The 23,516-nt window shown below is 39.1% G+C and overlaps 1 protein-coding gene across 1 annotated transcript; it reads right to left on the bottom strand.

Annotated features, from left to right (window-relative positions):
* Positions 1–20: 20 nt before the first annotated feature.
* Positions 21–11,863, bottom strand: LOC143461731 (sprouty-related, EVH1 domain-containing protein 2-like). Its single transcript, XM_076959571.1, has 6 exons — positions 11,502–11,863; positions 7,216–7,372; positions 5,973–6,141; positions 3,128–3,189; positions 2,602–2,979; positions 21–2,447 (listed from the first exon to the last, which is right to left on the bottom strand). The coding sequence occupies exons 1-6, from the start codon at positions 11,537–11,539 to the stop codon at positions 1,542–1,544; spliced, it is 1,710 nt and encodes a 569-aa protein (XP_076815686.1). The 5' UTR covers positions 11,540–11,863; the 3' UTR covers positions 21–1,541.
* Positions 11,864–23,516: the final 11,653 nt, after the last annotated feature.

Raw genomic sequence — 23,516 nt, 5'->3', positions numbered from 1 at the left:
TTACCGAACGACACATAATATAAGGAAACATTTTCTATCGTTCCGACGCGCGAAAATTTATACAAGAACACAAACGAAACTTAGTACGTGGAGAAAAAGCGCCAATGTAGCTCCAACACAAGCTAAGAACGGCCAAAATTATGGGCAAGATTAGTGAGAAAACAAAACGAGCAATAGGGTCGCTGGGACCCACTTTAGCAGTTGGGTCAAAGTGGTGGGTGGAACTATGATGGTGGGTTTTTGCTGGGGGTAGAAATAAATAGCAAATGATACCTATTCGAAACAAAACTACATCGAGTCATGAAGGTCTGACCCAGAAGGTAAGAATGCCAAACAGCTTGGGGGAGGGGGCTTCAAAGTCATCCCATTAGCCTTGCTAGGCTGAAACACGACCCCATCTCGCTGTACTATGACATTGGCAAAGGCCCAGGTTTGAAAACTGAAGGATAGGCAAAATAAAAATTACCAGAAAAAAACACGATGATATCACGGCAAAATAATAATAACGGCAGGAATAAAATTAGGTAAAAATAAATGGAGAACTTTTAACGATGCAATTTTCCAATGAAATTAGCACAAACTTGGGGTAACAGATCGAAAGTTACCAGTTGGGTCGCGATTGGTGAATTCTAAAGCAAAATGAAGAATCACGATGAAAATTAAAAGCGATGAAATTGATTTACTCAAAACTTCGACCAGTCATCTTGGAGGCGGAATCTATGACACATCCAAACGTATAGCAGCACAATGCACTTCCAATCACCTTGTTGGCATAAACTGAGAAACCGCGCTCTAAAGGCGATCTGGAACATTCCACAAACACCAGCTCTATCTCAGCACTAAATCAAGCGCATTGCTCGGGGGAAAATGGCCAATGACTACGAATAGAGGTCAAAGGTGAAAGTATGAATAAGAGGAGAAAATCACGCGTACTATGGTGTCTTGGTACCAAGGTGCTGATGTAGCGAAAGTTGGCTGTCAACCCAATATCATACAATTGAGAAGTGAAATCTTGAACTAATTACACTTTGTTGTACAAAATTTTCTACACTGGGATTCAAGAATAATTTTTGGAAAGTCGAAGATAGAAGCCGAAAATATTTAACGAAAAATTGTTGTTCTGTCAAAAAAAACGGTAAGATTTAATAAAAAATAAGAAGCAAAACCAAGTCAAACAAAAAGTTACGCGATTCAAACGAAAAGATAAAAGAAAATATTTAAATAAGTGAAACTTTCAAAATTTCTTCTTGTACAAGGGCAACGCTCGCCCAACTTGCTTTAACCTTTCACATTCATAGAAGTTTAACAATCGGGCTGAAGCGGTGTGAATATTTGAAGACGACTCTCTTGAGGTAACCCTGTGGCCGAGGCGGCAAGCCACGCCGCTTACAGTGGCACAAAACGAAATAGTTGTACGCGTTAAGGATTGATTAAGCCAGAGGGATGCAACAATCAAAAAGGAACCGGTAATTGGGCGGAAGCGGAACAAAAACTTCCGACTCGGTTTTCCGGCGGATTTATACCCCACGGCGAGGTCAAAACTAGCGCCTCTTTGAAGGATGATTTGGGCTATTCCGATTTACAGGCAATGGTTCGTGGCGCCCACCACAGTAATGACAAGCCACACCACATTTATGACAGCTTTTTAAAACGGGATAAAGACACAGACACGGGACTAAAACGGATAATGCGGCCAAAACTAACCATTTCCGACGGGACGAACGACCATTGTAATGTCGCGAACAGGAGCAAGGTTCGTGCTCGTAGTTGCCCTCTGAGTCGCGAAAACAGTTATACAGGACCGAGTGTGCTAAGCAAAGGCAGCTGGCTCGTTCAATGCAAGTTTGACCTGAGTCCGGTGGCGCGTCCGGACAATCCCCGGGCCGATTTCGGTCGATGTTAAACATTGTCTGACAATGTCGGCAGCGTGTTCGTTCGGCCAAGTCCTCCTTGTACTTCCCGTGATCTATTAGAAGTGTCTTTTTCTTCAAAACACCGCTGGGGTCAGAATACGAGCTAAACGACGGGCTTGTGTGGTAAGGTGGTTTCGGGTAAAAGTCAGAATGAAAATCATCGTTCGTCTTTAAGCCCTGGTACCGGCAATCATACATTCCGCCGGGCACGATACGCTGAGAAGCGTATCTCGATGTGTGGTACTTGACACAAAGTTCGTCGTTCGGCCGAACACTTATTTCATTCATGGGTACACCGGACCCGGACCTCCACGCCGAACTTCGCGCCGAAGCAAATTGTACGTAAGAGTTCGGTTTGGTGGGTTGCAAGTCTCTTTGTCTTTCGAGGTGATCTAGGTTCGGAGTTTTCGTTTTCCGCGATCTCGACTGATGACGGTGATGACGATGTCTGTGACGTCGTTGTGCGGATGAGGAGAAGACGTCTACAGGAGCATCTGACTCTTTGAGGGTTGGAGGTTGAGTTTTCGGAGATTCCTGGAATTTAAAAAGATCATAGTTGGAAGGAGAAATATGCACCGCGAGCTACATAGCGACGAACTATCATATGAACTTGTGCCGGCTTTAACATCAATGTAAAGATATATGTAAAAGAGCAAACAACTTTTAACAAATTTGTTCGGCCTTCCACCTTCATATGGTCGTCTAAATCCTTTACAGGAAGCTCAGGGGTAGACGGTGGCGTGCAGGTCACTGGAGACCTAGGATAGTCACGTGGCGTCGTCTGGCCAATCGGCGGCGAGGTTACGGACAGGTTTCGTTGCGCATGACCAGGCACAGATGAAGAATGACGACGCTGGACACGAGGAGGCGCAGGACGTTGCCATGACGACGAGGCGGACAGCGTTTGCTGACGAAACGGCGCCGTGGACCTCGGCAACTTCAAGGTCGTGATTTGACGCGGTACGGGCTGACGTAATGATGACGTCATAGATGACGGCTGCGGTTTTGCGCGTGAAGTGTCGTCTGAACTTGGTAATGAAAAGGAATGGTTTGAAGTGGGAGAAGCCTGTAGATAGCAAAAGGTTTTCAAGATGAGCTCATAAATTCGTCAAATTAGCTTTTTAAGAGACAAACCAAAAAAAGCCGCACAGAGTGACGACAGGAAAGTAAACTATGGCCAAAATAAATGAAGGCAACTATGCACTTCCACTCACCGAGTGAGGTTCGTCTGATGTCCTGCTGCAAGTACTGCTCCCACTACTGGTGCCCTGGTAAGCTGGTTAAGACAGAAAACATGATATTAATTGGTTTAAAAATGCTTCCCTTGTTTGTAATGCAGACAAGTAAGGTTTAAACATAACGAACTGATTATTTTCTCTGTACTTGTGGTTTCTGTGGCACACATGCCTACGTCATACCGATATCACGATGCTTGTTTACTAAAATGTGAAAAGCGCAAGCTGAACTGGTTGATCGGAAAGCGTGCAACACCAGAGTCAAAGTGGTGAATTTTCAATTAATGGGACCACTTGACTTCAAAGTAGCTAAAGTGAAACCGATAACGATACGTTTAAGCCACGACAGCAAGCTCAAGTCGAGATCCCATTCATAAAAAACAATTCTGCGAAGTATAGGCGGCGAATGGCAGTCGACAAAGTTCACACAGATCGCTTCGCCGTTGCGTCGAAACGTTATGAGCATAGCGCTGTAGTGTGTGGTCCGTAGGCGACCTTAGTACTTGTTAGCGGATGTGGTGTTTCGAAACATCTCCGGTCGGCAACGGAGATTAAAAAGGCGCCTGGTAAATAAAGAGAATAAAAGAGAAATAAAGAAACAAGCGGAGAAGAGGCGGGAGCAGAAACGTCTCGACAATGTACTAAGGGTTGTAACGCTCGTATTAAATCGTGTAACTAGCTTTTAGAATCTTTCGAGTGGGCTTTCCTGTACATCAAAGATTCGGGCAGCAATCTAAAACCACAAAGTACACCGCCACGAAAGTACACCTTGTACAAGCCAGCATACATGAAACTTAACCTTAAAAGCTGCACATTTACAGTTAACACGAATGCTAGTTGTTTAAACATTTAAACCCATTTATAAAGATCTAGTGCAAATGTACGCGATTACGAACTGCGTAAAAACACCCCAGCGGTTTAAACACAGGGTGCATGGGTAGCAAAAAGATGATTTCGCTAGATGGGTGATTTTGAACGGAAATTGAATCGAAGACAAATTTCACGCTTGAGCGAGCACGTCTGACCAAGCGTAAAAACTCTTGATGGTCAACTCGTGGGATCAATATCGCCAAAACTTCGCCGTGATTCTCTTCTGAAACCTGCCTTTAGCAACGAAAACCCAAGGCGTACCGTCAGATAACTTCACAGAAACTATGCTAAGTAACATTTTATATCTTTACATTGTGTTTGTCGAAACGCTACTGTGGTGGTATTTCAAATTATAACACTCCTGTGTTAAAAAGAGTTTTTTTGAAATGTCCAAATTGGGAAATAGGTTGGTAGATCGGAAGGAATGCCGTTGTATCGAGGTCGATCAATATCAACGACTAATACGGCAAAAACGCGAGAAAAATTGATCGAATCAATGATTAGAATTGTGTGAGAACCTCAGAAAGCTTAAAATAGGACTAATTAATACCGGATCCATTGAAAAAGGCCAATTACCAGTCACCAATATGAAGGACTGGAATATAGGACTTAAACAAAAACGGGGATTGGTAAATTTACTTGATTATACCGATGTTATGCAATGCTTTGTCCCTGTCTGCAAGGCATGGGAGTAGTCTTTGGTATGAAAAACGATTAACTTGTATCAACAAAATTCCCGGTTAGACGATGCAGATTGTGATGGTAATGCTAGGTTGAAAGCACGCGCATGAAATCTCACTTGATTTAATCCGACTTCCAAAAGAACTTTAAACATAGGTGAAATAAAAAGCGGACAGAAATACAAATAGAGCAGCGAGACTCGGTGATCCTAACGAGCGACAAGCCAACAAAACTAGTCAGTAATTTAATCGGGTTTGGAAAGAAAATATCGCTGTTTATTTTTGCTTCTGTGGCTGATAATAAAGACCGGTAGTGGTTTTCGGGTTCTATTATGAGGAAGCGACATGGAATAAACGAAAAGGATAAAAGACGCCTTTTTAAGAATGACTCATTTTAAACCACATCCTATGTGTAGGTTTCATTCTCTGCAACCGTTCGAAACACCTTCGTTCGATTGAACGAGCGAGTTGGAGGCTAGTAGTCCTGACCAGCAATCACAGATAAATTTCACAGCAGCCATAGGCTGAGAGCAGACAAAAGTTCCCATTAAAAACAGCTAAAAATTCGATATCATCATAGATTTGGTAAAAATACACGTAAACAAAATCGGGTTTTCACAGGTCATTCGGTTCACTTGCCAGTGCACAGCACGATCGAGCGAAAACTGTCCAACTCGGGGTAAACAAGCTTGGAAAACCGCGGCTTGAATGGGGTGTGCCTGCGTATGTCGCCATATACGTTTCCTTCGATTCTCTAACTAAGCGATACAAGAACGGAAATGACGTCACCACTGGCATCTGTTGTTCGATTATTAATGTCGAAAACATGGCCGGTTAGGTCTGGTAGCCGTTGCAAGGCCTTAGGAAAAAAGCTGCCAACTATACGCGCTGTTCGTCGCATTGTCTCAATTTAAGTCGTGTAATGCTGCAAGTTGCTAAGTGTCATTTTTACTGGCATTCCACGTGCGCGCTATCATACGGTGACGTCATCAATTAATTATCTTCTTTGCGAAATTGCGTCGCTCGGTTTCCAATTGCCATTCTAAATTGCAGAAGGTGGGCTTTGGAATAAAGTTATTTAAAAACTTTTTCGCAATGAAAATACAAAGGGTGTGATTTTCAATCCACTTCAGGCACCGTTTGTACAAATAGTTTTGGCTCTCTCTCTTACCAATCAGTAGCATCACAGCCAGATTTGAATGGCTTAAAATGGGTTCTTCTAACAGCAAATGTTCATTTAGTCACTTTCAACAACACCCAATAAGACAGCTTACCTTTTTCTAAATTTTCCAGGGCGACTCGGATACCGCGGTCAAAAGAGCGGGCGTCCACAGTGCCGTGAAAAGCTAGGCCCATGCGCTGGTCACCTATGGTCCAGTGGTGAAAAATGTCACTCGCCTTAACGAAAAGCATGCGCGGCGGGATCAAAGAGTCCAACGTGACCTGGTAGAAACAAAAACCAGATTTTAACCGAATTTCCGGCACTGCTCAGTAAGTATTCGGAAGGTCACTGGGGGTCAATGATGTGAATCACAACGGCTTCGATAGGTTTGAAAAGAAAAATCACGTGACATTTTCGATGATAACGAAAGCCATAAATGGCGGAACGTGAGCAAACTGTGTCATCTATTAACTGCGATTAATGATTCAAATTAGGAAATGGGTGGCGGAAACAGAAGATTCTAAAATACGGATTTTCATTCTCAAATGACACTCACAACACTTTAAATGGATGATGCAATATACATCTAAACTTAAATTTAAAACAGTACTGATTAGGCGAACAGAGACTTCACAAACCGCCAAAAAGTCAGTAGTTGCAAAATTACACTTTTTGCCTGGCTGAAAGTAGGCGCCGTATATCAATGTAAAAAAAAGAGATAAACAACTTTGCTACAACAATATCACCGGAAACTCTCTCGTAAGATCTTCTATCCGCAAAGGATGCGAAAATAAGTCGTCTATTACGTCATGGCACATCAATAGTGACGAAATAATGCACAAAACGTGAGCCATTTTCTAAAGCAAGTTTACGAAAAACACGTAAATGGATATCAGGTTTGCTGTATATTACATAGTAATTGCTGTAGCAGGAGATGTGCAAAAACATCCAACGAAGGTTAAGAAATTTCTTCGGTCCTTTAATCAAGATTCAAAATCATTCAGTGGCCGGCGCAGCGTGTGAAATAATGCACGCGTTTGCCTTCGGAGCACAGGTATGCGTCAGGTAAGTTATGATAAACGTTTGGTGATGGTCCGATTTGTTGGCGGTATAAGCACACAGCAGAACACGAATATAAACAACACGCACCGAGTAAACAGGGACCGCACAGCACGCTTTCTGTCCTAACGAAATTGGTTAGGTCACAAATCGAACGTTACACACGTAACTCGTACGAGCAAACCTGCGTCTTGTTTTTATTTGGGAGGTATACTAAAATCCATAGTGTTGTGAATGTGCTAATCAAATAACTGAACTAATTATTATAATAAATAGTTTTAACTAATGCCAGTTACCTTTCTGTCATGTATCTTGTACCCATAGATACGATAATGTGTACGGACGGTGCTCTCGTAAATGGCGACTTTGCTGTGCCCTGCACCAAGATAGGGTGTCCAGCCTAATTCTCCCCTCGCCATGACCGTTGCCTCGACTCGAACAATGGGATGTTCACTGCAAGAAAAGGCAGACTTGTAACTCATAATCTAGTAATGCGGGAGAGACACTGATGCATGAAAAAGGTATGTTGATGACAACTGGTCATATTTTATACGGTTCTAACATAAAACTTCAGAGCATGGAATGTTATAAAAATGTGACACTTTACGCGGAATCATGAATAGTACAAAAAAATTGAAAATGACTTCATGTAATATCAATCCAGATAGTAACCTTAAACCACGGTGTTCTAAGCAGGATGATCAAGCGAATTGTCGATCAATACGTCTGATACCCTTAACTGAGGAAACGGTATTGTCAGAGTGTCGGAAAGCGGGTACTTCTACCAGGGATGTGCCAAATTGGAAAAGATTCGAATTCGTGAGAATACGAATAAAAATATATTCTGGTATTTGTTCGGTGGCAAATACGAATTCATTAAAATTGCGGTCATACAACCGAAAATTTGAGTGTTTGCTGTTGGTCTTGCAGTTTCGTGCAAAATAAAAGTTACGGCAAAAACTGCTTGCAAAGGTTTAGATTCTTGTTTAATTCCGAATATCTATGGAGTATATCTACACTACTTATACAGTAGAAACTGCAGCTGAAATGTTAAGCGGTTAACCTGGAAGTATTTTTACTTCAAATCTGATGAAAAGACAAGATTTAAATTCGGCTACCGACTGCTGCTGGTGACAACTAAACAACTATGGTAACAAGAAGAGCCAGATACTGCGAAAAACATATAAGTTTTTATCGCAAAATCTGCCTCGACAAGGTTTCAAAGTTTAGAGTTTTTCTTAAACGATTGGGGATTGTTACCATGGAGTTATACAGACGATGTAAATAGGACCGGTATGTCTAACGTTTATCAAGGGAACTAATCACCAGTATAATTGGCACATTCAGTTCAACAACGGACCAACCCAATGGGGTATTCCACGATGACTTAATGACGAAAATCCTCTCCACATGTGAAACAATGAGATCTTAAAGCCAATGTTTGTCAAAATTTAACAACAGATCACTGATACTTCACGATGTGTTTGTAACATCAGCTCAAGTGAAACGTGGGGGACAAACAGCGCGAAGTTCGGAAACGTTGCTGTGGTACCGGTTATTCGATCGTCCATTGAAAAACTTCCCAGGGCCTTGTGCAACAAGAGACCGACAATGGTGCGCAATAGCTCACCTGGTATTAAGGTTCAAACCACTCTAGCCAAATATTTGGCCTTGAAACGAGATATTTCGGAGAAATGAACTACTGCAGTAGAATCGGTTTTAAAAAAGTTTTTGTTAGCAACAGATGCATATGATTGTACTCAGTTCAACTGACAACCATAAAGGCGGTTAGATACCTGCTTTGCCACTTTTGACACTGTTTACAATCAATGTAACGTCGCGTAGCTCCCAACTTTCAAAAATGGGTGTTGTTAGCCGCTGTCATCTTCGTTTTGGGAGGCAGCCTGCGGCCATAAAATCTGCATTCACACTAAAAACGAGAACTTTACGGGGAAAGCAAGAGCTTTGTGCAAGACCAAGAGCTGACACCAGTTGTCAGTAAACAGGTTGGGTTTCGGGATATGTTGTTGGATTTTTTTCTGGGAAATTTATTTTCGTTTTAACTTAACTGACATGTAATGACTTACCAAGCTGTCGTTTAAAGTTAAAATATAGAAACTCTATACGGGAATATTGGACAGAATATTTCACTTCACAATGCGACACTTTGTCAACAGTCACAGCAGTTGCGATACACGATCGCTTCTAAAGTCATATAATTACCGGAGACGAAAACATCGGGCAAAGAGGGTTAATAAATGTCTAACGGTGGCCATATCCTTCCGCAATGACGTAATTACAGTGGTTAAAAGCCTGTAGACCGAAATAAAGGAAACTAAGCTTTTGTCTTCACTCGAAATTGCGTAAGGTTGGCGTTTTCACATCTTCGGAACTACGTTAATCTTTGTTCCATTAACGCGCCTGTTATTTGTTTGCTCTTTTTTAATGAGTTATGTAAACACGTTTAGTGTGAATCACAGACGACTATACATGTTTACATAAAGCTAAACCGAATCGGAAATGAAAGCTCGTTTTCGGAATGGCACTGAGGCATTTACGAAAATTACTAACCTAACAAAGTGTAATTCGCCGAATAATGGAAAAATCCACACGTCCAGGACAAAATTTTATTAAACAAACGTTACGAATGCAACCTTTCAATCGTCTGATGTTTGTCAAGTAGTTGTTTTGAGGTGCACGTATCGCAAGCACCTTGTACTAAATGGTAAAACAGTAAGTTATAGTTTAGCCTAATTGCCTTGTTTTTGTAGAAAAGAAAAGCTATGTATCATTTAGGTACCAACAATGTTTCTCAATTACAGGTTATGTTAGACTACAGGCCTTGATTCGAGTGATAGAAATGTAAGTGAGTTCCATATGCTTTGTTAGCATCTCGACGACGATTCTTAACAATTGATATGAAATACAGACGATGTAGGATCTACTGGAGTTTGTAGAAGTGATGACGCGGCTCAGGGTGAGCCAAGCAGATTATTATTTTTTCCGCTTTGTCACGGTCTCAAAGACAAGGAATTTGATACAAGCGCGAGTGTCGCGAAGAGTGTTGAAAACTTATGTGACGGCCCACCGATCTTAACACACGACTGCGTTTGTTTTGGTGTTCACCCAACTTCAATTTCACTCCCACGATTCATCTTCAGCAGTCTGAATTCGACCAAACTTGTTCAGGACTCGCCCGGCCAATTACTACCACTACTTACAAGAATGTTATATTTTGCTGTCATTTTTCCGTTTAGTGACATAATAATGAAATTTAGTTTTTATTTATTGACTTGCATAGTACTATCGAATTTAACCACTTGAAGGTGTGTAATCTCGAAGCAATAGGAATATATGTTTATTTAGTGGGGAGTAATCTTGCTATAGAAAAAGGTTAAGAACCCCTGCTGCAAGGTTAAATATATAATACACTAGTTAAGCTGATTAACAGCTCATAAAAAGTTTCAACAGGGACATTAAATGCAATAGTTCGCACGAATTTGCCTGGCAAAGGTTATCAGATCTTTTCGTGAAGTGTTTGGATTAGTCGCCAAATTAAAACGTCAATGTTTGAACAATTAGCGCTGTTAAAGACTTAGCCGAAGGGCGTACCTTTTGTCAACCTTTCAATAGGACATACATGACCTAATCTTCATGTATAGCAGCACGGGGTCGTGTTTTGCGGCTCGGAAATAAAGGTTTAATTTGAAATAGGTATCTGAACACAAACCTAATCGTATGGAATGCATCAAGAATTGTTTATGGAACTCGCATCTAGGCGCTTGTAAAACGATCAAATCGCCGTCGAGAACTAACATGTACAGAAACGTCTCTACTGGCAGTGCTAACCTATACCCATTTTCTCTTCAACAGCAGGTTATCGGGTTTGCACGCGATCCAGGCAAGCGAGAGGAAGTGAAAACCCCAGTTCAAATATTGACCGATGCCAATTGACATCGTAATAACTAATGTTTAATTTAGGACTATACCAGCAGAATATGGACAAGCAAAAAACCTGCCGCGCCGTTTGACGAACTTATTTGATCAAGCTGGCGGCGGTACCAGTGGAATTTGCTATATTACTGCATTATTGACTTGACAGAAGGGTAATATGTTTAAATTCAAGTTATTCTTTTTCTCATTGGCGAAGTTGAGCTGAAAATATACTTAAGATGTAGATAACATACCGCAATATTTTATTGTGAATTCTGGTATTTTAATCTTCTAATTATTACTTTTTCAACTAAAACATTTCTAAAAAATACTTTACACATGAGACCACACCGAACTTCTGGACAAAATTCCTGGCATATATATATGACGAAATCATACCAAAATTACAGCTTTTTAAGCGGAAACTACTCAAACAAATTGTTACAAAACCTGAATTGTAAGTTCCTAATAATTTGAACCAACAAATTGAAAATACATAATTTTTGTAGACATACGAATGACCGGACTAAATAATACACATACGATGTACACATCTAGTGACAACTATCAAACAAGTGAACTGATTACAAGTTGCTGCAACGCAGTCACATGTTTTAGTTCTTAAAATAGCACGAAATAATTTTCTTACTTCCATTCAATACGAGCCTCGTTTCCTCTGCTTTCCATGATAACAGCATGGCACGTTCGGCTGACAAATTCAGAAGTTTGTTTTTTCAATGTCAAAAGCTATGGCTCCATAACGGGCCGAAACGTTATGAAATAGTGAGCAGATTTCAGCCGAAGGTAATACAACGCCTAGATACCGTCCTTGTCGATTTCGTTTGTCGGGGTTAATAGTTCTCTTGCTACGGCCCGGCTGGTCTATCACAACGTTTGAAACTCGACGTCCACCGAGTAATCCTTTATGACTAGCAATAATTTATCATATCCTGCGCAAAAGCTTTAGTCGAAAGCCCTAGCACTCTAAATCACAATCTGCAGAAAGCAAAGCAATGGTTAAAACTAAAGAAAACTTTACCACTTTCAGGGCATGAATTCCAATCAGTCGTAAGACTTCAATACAATCAGCTCTACACCGTCATGTTTCACAGAAAGAAAGTTGAATGTTTTTTATGGAGGCATCGATATTAATATCATTGAAGAAATAAGATCAACAGGAATCAAAAGCAAAAAAAATCTTGGAATAAAACCATCATCAGGTGGAATATTTAAGCATGAAAAAAACTTGTTTTGATTGTGTTATTCAGACCATTCTGAACTTATTCAGGTGAAGATACTGTTCTGTTATTGATGTAAAAACGCGCGTCCTTTATAGCTTGGGAGTTTGTCAACAACGTTGCGTCTTTAAAAGAAATGCATCAAACATGGCTTGCTTGTAAAACGCGAAGTATATAAAACGTAGACAACAACTAAGAGAAAAGGTTAATGGTTGCCGGATTTGTAGTGTCCGATTTTTGCCTTATACACGAGTACCATAACTCGCTAAACGTGATGCTACGTTGCATGGCCTCGTTGTTGAAATTAAGCATACCATTTCATTTTACACTCGAGAGACGGCGATTTTTAATTTGTATTGATTCTTTGCTGTTCGGTATTGGGGACTATTTTCCAATATTTTTAATAAATACAATAAAATGCGCGTTCTCTGGTTTCGTTTCGAAAAAATGTGCAATAATGAAAACTCTACGACCGGTAGTGACGAGCGACCGGATATAGAGTAGTCTAATTATGCAGATTATGAGAGGATAGAATGCAAATTGAGAAGTTGTGTTTAATTATGGCGCAAACCAGCCAAATGTCATAACTGACTCGTGTCACGCGCCTCGATGTAGAGCAACGATAAAACGTTGAAATTACCAAGCTGTTAAATTTCTGTGGAAAATGAAAACTCGCTGCACCTTGAATGTTATTTACGGTGCTTCGTCGCGCAAATTTCTATGGTAAATGTCCGCGAAAATATTATGCGCTGTACACCGCCGTCCAGCAGTTCGGTAGGAGAGCGTCGTGGGTCGTAATCATCATTATCATAGTTAGTCATAGCCTCGTTAATATGACGTTAGCATACAGGCGCGCACACGCATTCGTTCCCCTCGGCATTTAACGGAAGTGGCGCCGGCACGTTGTTCTACTCGGAAAGCCAAGAATCTGTACAATGACGCCTTATCAAGCATCTACGGCTCGGTTGTGGAATGTCCGATAAGCTAACGGCCGATTTGTGACCCATTAACCTGACTTTCTTTTACTTAATGACTCTGATTAAACGAAAAATGCCTGTTTCTACTTTAGTCGTTAATCTCCTGCTGATAAGATAATTCAGTATTGCATATACCCTATACCCCGTAGAAGTTAAAAAGCAAAAAGGTTACTAAATGCCATAAACAGCACGGATGCTAAGTCGCGGTGTGTTTGACTTCATATGAGTAACAGCCTCACTGGCAACATCGAAATATTCAGCGGGTCGGATTTTCGATGTAAACATTTCAAATCTATGCAGCGTCCTTTCACCTTTGCACGACGTTGAAATTTAAACAAGACCTAAAACACTGGTATCTCATCTTTTTAGGTCAAGGATCTCCAAAATGAATTTTAGTAGTCTGTGGATCCTTTCACAAAAGATTTCAGAAATTCATTTAAAGTCTAATTCTTGCCGTATGCTGCTTACTGTTACTGTCATAGGCTACCACAGCGAATCTAGCGTTAAATCATTATACATTTTTAACCTTTTCCTGTAATTGTGCCACTTCTGCAACAGAAACCTCTCTTTTCTGTCCTACGGTACTCGCATGCTGCATTTGGCATCACAAAAGTGACATACATACATAGTGTTGATATATAATATAACGAAATAATAAGCATTAACACATCGATCAATTATTACCTCCGCAATCAAGTTAAATCCTCCCTGGCCTGACATAAGCCACTATAACTGGGCAAAATATCAATCAATCAAAAAATGAAATACATGGAGTACTGACCAATTAATTTTGTAAAATTCATGATATTATTCACAAGACCTTGAAATTTCCAACGGGCCCCAGGTTGGGCGCCACTGACCTTAAAAACAATGCCAATTTTCGTAGAAAAATGGCAAAAATTAAAAACAAGTTTGCATTCCTAACTCTTTAAGTGCTGAGCAATACCGCTGGGAATTTGATATCAATTGACTTGAAGCGCTTGTCTAAAGCCTTCTGTTCCCTCCCTCCAAATAGCTTGCGGCTAATGGTGTTAATATTGTATGAAGAATGTCCACTTGAGGCGGCGAGCGGAAATAAAAGCGCTTTAATGGCATGATGACACACACGCCCGTCTTATTAGATTAACCTTCCTTTGCTTTGGCGTTGCGCCGGGGAATAAGTCTGGATTTGATCCGTTTAAAAAATTTCTGTTACGACGGCAACTGCAGTAGTAGGCATTTATGATGGCCAGGCAAGACGGTAAATTCTGAAAAGAGCTCATATTTTTTGGGGACCTGCTTCACGTTTTCATTAGCTATAACCGATTTCTTACGATCAACTTACACTTAAACATATCCACCTAGTTATATAATATACACACTAGGTTGAGAAAAGGAATGGCTTCAATACAAAAAATCTAGGTTAATTTCTGTAATCAGCCCAAAAAACACACTGTTACTGTAAGCTTATTGACTTCACAAACGTACACATCAACCTCTCTCTGGTTCAGGTAAAGAATTGGCGTCACCTTAACCAGAGTGAAACACAAATTGATCACCTGCACGCAGTGTTGGTGCGTTTCGCGCGAGAGAAGATATCTCCCGTGAGTTCATTCAGAAAAAGGAGAACCGAAGAGAAATTCCGTTTTTATGAATGGCAAGCGCACGGCCGCGGAAAAAAGGATCTTTATTGGTTCAAAGTACTTCCGTTCGTATCTTTGCGATAAGAGACCCTACTGGAAAACTTGTATGATGCGTCGGAGAAAGTCGGTTTGTGTGCCAATTCTCCGATGCAGAATTGCCGTTTCGCCCTATGTTTTATACGAGGAGTGCTACGTTGGCGTGACGCAAATTTTAACATTACATTTATCCGGCGCATTGAAAGCAAACTTTCCAGTGGGGATAAGAGATAATTTGATGGGTTTATGTTGCACCTGACATTTAATGCTACACCGAGGTTGGACTTGAAGTTTATTTCAGTTTTAATGGACCTGGAAGACAAGACTACAAAATTACCAAACCCTGTCTCGTACCATCTATGTTCACCTTCACATGTTACAGTGTTACACGGTGTAACTTACACGTTTGTAACTTGTTAGCAGCGGTGGCGTTAAATATGTTAGGAAAACCTGGGCAGGCACCTACAAATTATTTGTTTAAAGTGATACAATCAACACGGAAAAAAACTGAAAAAAATATTGGAATAAGATTAAAAACGTGATTAGTTAACAGCGGAAAAGACAAGATACTCATTGTAGTCATATTTAGGCCATTTTGAACTTATTTCACTGATGAAAAAATATGTTCTTTATATAGGAACCTGCGTGAACCTTTCAATGCGCTGATTGTAGGTTACTGGACTGTAAATTCCGCCAGTGAAGTGTGTTTATTTACTTAAGATTTTTAAGCGTGTAACGCCGCTCTAATAGCAGGTTCTATTTGCTACACAAACAAGATAAACAACCGACTTAAGCTGGATACACTTTCTCATGCAACGTGAAGCTTTCTGCACGCTATTCTCAGCAATGCAAAAAAACGGGTCTATAACGTTCACCTGAAAACCAATTACTATAATTGCCAGTACTGTTTTAGTTTCTCAAGTATGGGCAAAGATATTATTGTTTGTAGCTAAAAGTTTCTTACAGAGTTTCTTAATTTATCAAGATATAAACTTGCTTTAAATGAAATGTTACCGAGTAAGCTTCAAATTTGCCGATTTCAGTTAAGAAACAACGGTATTGGACTTTACTGCTAGGTTTCAAATCTATCCATAAAAGTTTACACATATTGCATTCAAAACCAGCACAAAAAACAACCGATTGTGCGCGGAACAAATGGAGCAAGTTTCCTAACTTTCAGTTGGTCAAACACCAGAGTTCGTTAGCTTTTTGAAAAGAGCCACTAAAAGTTTTTTTAAAAATTAAGTATAAATGCTTAAAAAAGTATGCCTTTTATACGAGGCTGGATTTGAAAACGTACGTTATCAATTATCACAAATCGGTTTCGTCGTTTGGAAATCTACCATCTCTACCCGACAAACAGTTAGCCAAAAAGGTATCTTAGCAGTGTCACGGTAGACGCCATTAAATATTGGACAGATTCAGCAGGAGGCCGATAACAAGACATTCTATGTTTTGGTGGCAAGCAAACGGAAGCCAGCTTTATTTATGTAAACATAGGCGACTCATTCATCTGCTAAGAGCTCGTTAAAGACAACTGTTTCAAGCCAATACATGCCTTTGTAGCTAAATCTTCTGGCAAGGTTTATGATAAAGCTGACACCGCTAATGTTAAGGCACCTTGACAAAAGTTACTGAACACGGGACGACTAAAATCAACCTATAAACTTCGACAATGTACACACGTACTAACGCATATTTTGAAACATGTAAATGTTGACAGTGAGATCGTTTTCTAATTTATATACAGTACATCTACATATCGATTAGAGACGGATAGCTGGTTTAATTAATTCGTAAATATGTAGATGAGTGCAACGCCAGCACGCGTGGCCACCTACGCGCTAAGTGCTACACCCTCATGACGAAAACATTTGGGACTGCTCTGGCGGTGCGCTATTTTGTGAATGGGAGAAAGTCACGTGACCTCGACCGTGATCAATAGCAATCATTTCCGGTATGTGTTCAATGCATTATTGAACAGGTAGCGCTTGTGTAACCAGTAGCTCAGACAGCATAAGCCAGGATAGCGACTGAGACCGATGGTTAAGGAATTTAAGCACTGCGAGGCGCGCGGTCCCAAAGTATTTGGGTATTATGACTGACACTATAAAGTATGTGGTTTTACGAATAAGACGATGACAGGATTCTTGTGAAGATTTCTTTCGGAAAATACACTGCACTTATTGCGACTTATTCCTGCACTATAAAGATATCTCACGATCATTACAGGAGAATGTCATGTCTAAGTTGCTTAACTTCGTGAAACGCGTTGTTATTAGGGTTAATGGAGTTTACAATAAAACGCTGATTTTAAAGGAGCACCGTCACAGACGCTGACAAACTCAGTGCACGGTATTTGTGTTCAGTGCATAGCGAACCGTCGTGCAACTCCCTGCACGTTTTAAGTTACTGCCATCATTCGCATATTTACAATGGCTGATTATGATGGCTGGTGTGCAAGAAGCATTATGCCGCTTGTAATGCACGGTATCTTGGTAAATGCCATTCATAAATTAAATTGCACAGATTGATTTAAACGAAAAAAAGATACGTGGTAAAAGATACGCAAATGTCGTGGTAAAACTATTGCTATACATAACACCAGATGCCGTTGTAGAAGACAACACACACATAAACGTAATAAAATTAAAATTTCCCGTTTTACACCTCTCATCGTAGAGGAAGTAATTTGCGTGGAAGAGACCGCTGCATTGCAACAAGTAAGATGTTTCTTACAAGCAATGATGTGACAATAAGTCTGACGACGGACTACAACTGACTCACATATTCCTGGGGAGGTAGAGGGGTCCAACAAAACGTGGGCTTGATTTGGGCAGGAAATTGCTGTCTGTCATTGATACGGATAGTACTATCAGTTACATTTCAAACGTCTTAAAATTTTGGGAGCGGTTACAGCAAATGAAATTGATATCCAACTGGCAATGACATGATAACTGAAACAAACATAAGCCATAAAATAAATCGCCCTAAAGCCAAATACTATCCAGTGCTCTGTACTTGCAAGTGCTAAGGAAACATTGCTGTAGGTGATTTGGTTTAGGGTTATCCTGAAGGTTAAGGTAAAATAAGATTTAACTCAGTAGCATGGGTAAATCTTACCGAAGCCTGAAAGCATTGGCTACTGGCTAGTACCAGGTTTTCGAAATATCTAAAAAGCAGCCACTATTTCACTGGAAAAAATTGTCTGTTCGAAGCCAGTTTTGAGAGTTTGTTGTTAACCTAACGCAAATGTTATAACATAGTAACTTGAACATGACCTAAATTTACCTTCTAACCTAACTCTAACTCCAATAAAACCATAAATAGACTTTTTGCATATCCACTCTCCTAACCTAACCTAACCTAACCATCTTTAATAACAGGCTGCGTAATCTACATATAATGAAATATTCATTTCGCATATAAAAATGGCCTACAAGAAAATATTTCAAAAAATCTTGGCTCTAGCGTTTTTGTCCCCACTTCATGATCCACTTAGATTAACTACAACTGCCGAAAGCTATGAGTTAAACATTGCCCAAAATTATTCTCTTTCCAAAAATAAAAGAAGAATACATCGGTATACTCAAAAAATAACATTTTAAATAACTAGAAATTTGTGGTTAAGTCCAAAGTTTTCAGACTATGGGTTAATTTTGGGCTTTGTAATAAAAAAAGTTGAAGAAATTACCAATACTTTTCTGTTTGAGTTTTAGATATGAACTTGGGATAATTTCAGTTTAGAGACTGATGTAAGTCTGAGTAGACAACTGAAAAATATATATCTATGAAAGTAAATCCAGTAAACAAATTAGAAACGAAATACGCCTACTCTGCCAATGATCTAAAGCAACATATGCTTCACTCCTTTGTACGCCTAAGCTCGTTTTAATGTTCATCATGCGCAGTTACAGCTGCTGACTGGAAAGGGATTGCAAGATATCAAATGCAGGGCATTGAGCACGTATGGGTTATCACCAACGTTTGAACAAAGACGCTACGTAAAAGCCAAAAACTGTAAATATTTCCTGTTGTGGGACTGAGAAAAGTTCAAATTACAGTGGTTGTGTGTGTTATGATAAAGACGTGACAGCAAAAAGGAAAATTGATTAAGCTGCAAACATAATAATGGGTAAAAACCTGATAACATGTTTGCATCCAAGTTTGAAAGCCTCCATAATATGCTGCATTTGATCGTGAACTATAACACAAATCAGCTGCTTTGCTGAGGTTATACATATCTATGTTTTTATAAATTGATAGTCATTGACAGTTTGATACTCTTGTGCTTCTATCTGATGAAATACACACGATTACGCATGAAACACACACAGAGTAAACTGGTGATAGTATGATGCGTAAACTTTACACTATAAAACCTGAACAATATTAAGTTTATCAACTTCAAAGAAAATACAAATAGTGGTGGTGATAACGATAACAGACAAATCTGGATTCTCCAAGCCTTACCAAGTAACCTATACATAGGGATATATATATACCATTCCAACCTGTTTACTATGTGTGGTGTGTTTAGCCAATTACTCAAATACAAACATTTATGACAACATCAATTTTCAACACAACAACAAACTCAAATGACATCAGATACTGTAAAGGCATGCTTCCTTTCTAGCTCCAAGTCGATTTGATAAACATCATAATGTGAACTATCACCACTAAGGACAAAAAAAATAACTCTAAAAAATCAACAATCCTTTGAAAAGTTCCAAACTGTTGCCTTCAGTTCATATGTTTATGAAATAAAATAAAACAATTGACCCAGATTGAGTATTTCCATACAGTCCGACTTACAGGAGGTAAATTTAAAGCAATATTATGTACAACCAATGTTCTATAAATACTTTTTCTGAGTTCAACAACAAAAATCTCAGTTGGTTGACACTGCGACAACTTACAAAACTGAAAAGGTCTGGTAGACTGGAATGATAATGAGAAGTTTTAACAGTGGGCATGTAAACAATTCACCAGCATAATATATGTATGAATTAGTAAGCAGATAATATTTCTACTTGCACACTTTCAATGACATACACTGCATATATGTACATAACAAATGTGAGACAGACTGCAAACATACAACCATGAGAGAGGTTGTCGACTCAGTAGCCGCGTGGTTCGAGCGTTCAATTTACTGCTTGTGTTCCTTGTTTGATACCCAGTGGCTCCATACCATTGTAATTGCCTTGGGCAAGGCATTAACGACACTTGCTCCTGTTCAGTGAACTTCGTGTATGTACGAAATGCAGTACAACATGCATTAGCTCTTAGCTTTAATAACGCTTTCTCAAACAATATTACCAACTTGAATAAAAACATGACAAAAACAAACAGTCTCTCTCTTCTATTACTCTACCTAAATTTAGGCACTGTGTAATACCAATTGATGATGGCAAGGTTAACAAGATGTTTTCCCTTTCTAAATAAATATTTCGCTGTTACGCTAAATCCTTCAATCAACTTAACCAGCTTATTTACAAAATAAGCAATTTTGATATTATGTGAAAATTGCATGTAGCATAGGCAGCATTCTCTCTGTATAACATCATAGACTAGCCTGTTCATCTGGATACGAATTAACAAACAACAACTGAAATATATTAGGTCAAGATTCTAGGTTTAACGGAAAGTAACAACAAGAATGATGTAAAAGGAAAAGGTATGCAGCAAGTTAATACACAACTTACGAATAAAAATGAATTATCACACAAATCATGGTGAATGCCCTACTGGAAAACATGTATTGACATATGCCAGTATGGCCAATTTTCTGGTGCCGAATTGTTGTTTTGTTCTATAATCTATATTAAATAGTAGCGTAATTTTTGGCAGTGCATTTATTGGCGTATTTATCTGGTGCACCAAAAGCAAACTAGGGTAAGTAGAACTGCATTTATTAAATACTAGCAAAATTTTCTGTGCAAACAAGTCCACCGATGTTATACAAAATGAGTGTGTTTATGACCGATGTGGTATATTAATGCCATGTTAGGTTAATGCAGTTGTAAGTGTTTATGGTTTCACATTTTGATATATAAACAAAGTTACCATAGCCCATAGTAAAAAGAGTGACAATAGCATGCACGTCAAACTTCAAAATAGTTTCATAATTATAAACAAAACACGGCAAATTTGGTTGTTCGAATGTTGATTTATTAATAAACAATATAGCCTTTAATGCATGCTGTCACACAAAAATTTCTTTCTCTGCACACGCTATTTCTCACTAAAAACAGCAGTGCTTTGCAGTCAGAAAAGTAATCAATTAACACAAATTTAGACAAACGCAAAACTCAAGTTTGTCCGTGCCAGGTAGGCTATTGAAGATAATAAAAAGAGATAAAAATTTGTTTACCAAAAACCTCTAACAGCCGCCACACTGAGAACACAATGATTCGTATTTGTATGAGCATGATGAAATAAGCTTACACCTAATGGGATGAAATTACAAGTTTCTTGGTTGATGAAAAATACGAACAAATAGGCCTAACCTAACAAGAAGTCTATTATAAATATACAGGTAACTAACGAATTCAACCTAAAACTTCACAAATCGTAGCGTACAATCTAACCATACAGAAAATTTAAAACATGGGCTATTATCTGCCTTAACTAGGATTCCAAAACTTACTAAAACACACAACCTACAACAGGCTACTACCTACTGTACAATCAACAAAGCATTGAAGAGTCATAGACATTAAAAATGTTTTGTTGCCATAGCAGACACCGGTCACGGACTCACGGTCATACGAGGTACTAGGAATTGAAACATAACTGGTTTATACTGGTAGTGTTACCTCACAGCTAGCCTATATAGGTTTGCGTGTGTCTTGAATACCCTTTTCAGTTGTACTAGCCTAATGATCTATAAAAATCCAAACAGCAAATCATACTTTTTTGCGAAAATACTTCACCGACAAATGATTCAGTAAGACCATTCACAAATTCCGAACGCTTGCTACAGACTAAGCGTGCTACAAACAAGAGGCACAATCACTGAGAGCACCTTTTTTTCAATGGGGCAACGGCGTGCTTGTGTGGGAACGTCAGGCCATCAAACACAAGAGCGTTTTTGCGCAACTAAAAGAAACGGTGAACGACTCGTCTAAGTCCTCTCATCACTGCAGCACCACCACTACACGATTCTATCTTAAAAAAGAGACTTAAATGTAAACACGACGCATGAAAGGGAGAATGTACAGAATTATTCTATTGGTCAATCTCGGTTCCACATAAACAGGCAAAGATTCTTTGACTTTGTTAGGAAATGGCGCCACCATCAGAATTCAACCGTTATTATTCATAAGCATGGTAAAAACATCACTCTTGCCAAAACGCAAAAACTGAATTAAAACAATTTATGGGGCAAACACCTAAACCCAAAGCTGGAAAAAGTTAAAATAGAAATTAGACCAATTTCCACAGCAATATAATCAAATGCCGAAGAAATAAAAATGAAATGTTGCAGAAATGGCCCGTAGGGATAGGCATAACAGTTGACATTTTGAATTAAATCGGTTTACGTTTCAAGTTATGAACCTATTCCAGTAATACCCGTTTTTATGTGAATGATGTCCAATATTTTTTATTTACGCATATTGCAAATGTTTGAGGCATACGTGGTGCACAAGAAAATGACAATAATGACAATGATGCCTGACGGTTATGAAAAATGGCATTAATAAATCGTTATAGGATCGGTTTTTATATTTGTGAAAGGTTTTATTCAGAAACACATAAAATCATCTTTTATGCTAATATTTGCGTTACGAGTATTGAGAAAGTCGTTTATCGATCTAAAACGAAAAATAAACCGTAAATAATGACTTGCTTTGTGACTTGACATGTGTTAAGACTTGGATTTGGACTTGACTTGATAAAAGTTACTGACTCGACTTGATTTCACTTGGGAATGTAACTAAAATAACTAGAATTGACTGGGACTTGTGCTGTTAATGACTTGACTTGATTTGGGACACGACTATTAAGACTTGATTCCATCACTGTTATAGGCTAAGCTACAAAAACATACATAAAATAGGCCGATGTACGGCGTCTCAAAATCTTTGTTTACGGCATTTCAGATTCCTTTTATACCATAAGGCGTTTAAAAATTGTTTTGAACGGTGCTACAAAACTGTACCGTTTACACTAAATTGCCAGCTATTGCATGAATAGATATGAAAATAATAGGCTACATTTCATTTCAAGGCGTTTTAAAGCAGTCTTTCAGACGTTAAAATGCAAAAAATTTGCGGTTTTTGAGCGAGAGGCAAAAACGAGGCCCTCTTCAACACAATTCCGAATACACTACTTTGTGTGTAGTTTATTGTGACGTCAGCAAAGCTGTTTAAAATGAAAGGCATCCCTTGACAAGATCACAATCTAGATTGACTCGACCTAAGCTAACCCAAACAATTATTGGACTTGATCCTAGTCAAAAGAAATGACTCAGTTAGAACTTTGCTTGGTCATGACAGTGTAATGGCGCCTGGTATAATGCTACAATGTGAAGTCATAATGCATACTACAATAAAAAGAAAATAATGCATAACACAATCGTTTCGAAACGTTTTTAGGTTATATCAATTGGAAAGTCAAAGATTAATAGCTGCTAAGATTCGGTAGCTCCTTAATAAACAATAGGTGACGATACAATTTCCTGGACGAACGTGAAAGGCGCAATGAGAAAGACTTTTTATTTTCGATAAATGAAAAATGTTTTCTCTGGGTATTGAGGGTAAAACCTGCAATCATATAATTT

This window comes from Clavelina lepadiformis, chromosome 6 (assembly GCF_947623445.1).
Source record: "Clavelina lepadiformis chromosome 6, kaClaLepa1.1, whole genome shotgun sequence".
Taxonomy (NCBI): domain Eukaryota; kingdom Metazoa; phylum Chordata; class Ascidiacea; order Aplousobranchia; family Clavelinidae; genus Clavelina; species Clavelina lepadiformis.
This window is presented reverse-complemented; position numbering and strand designations above follow the sequence as displayed.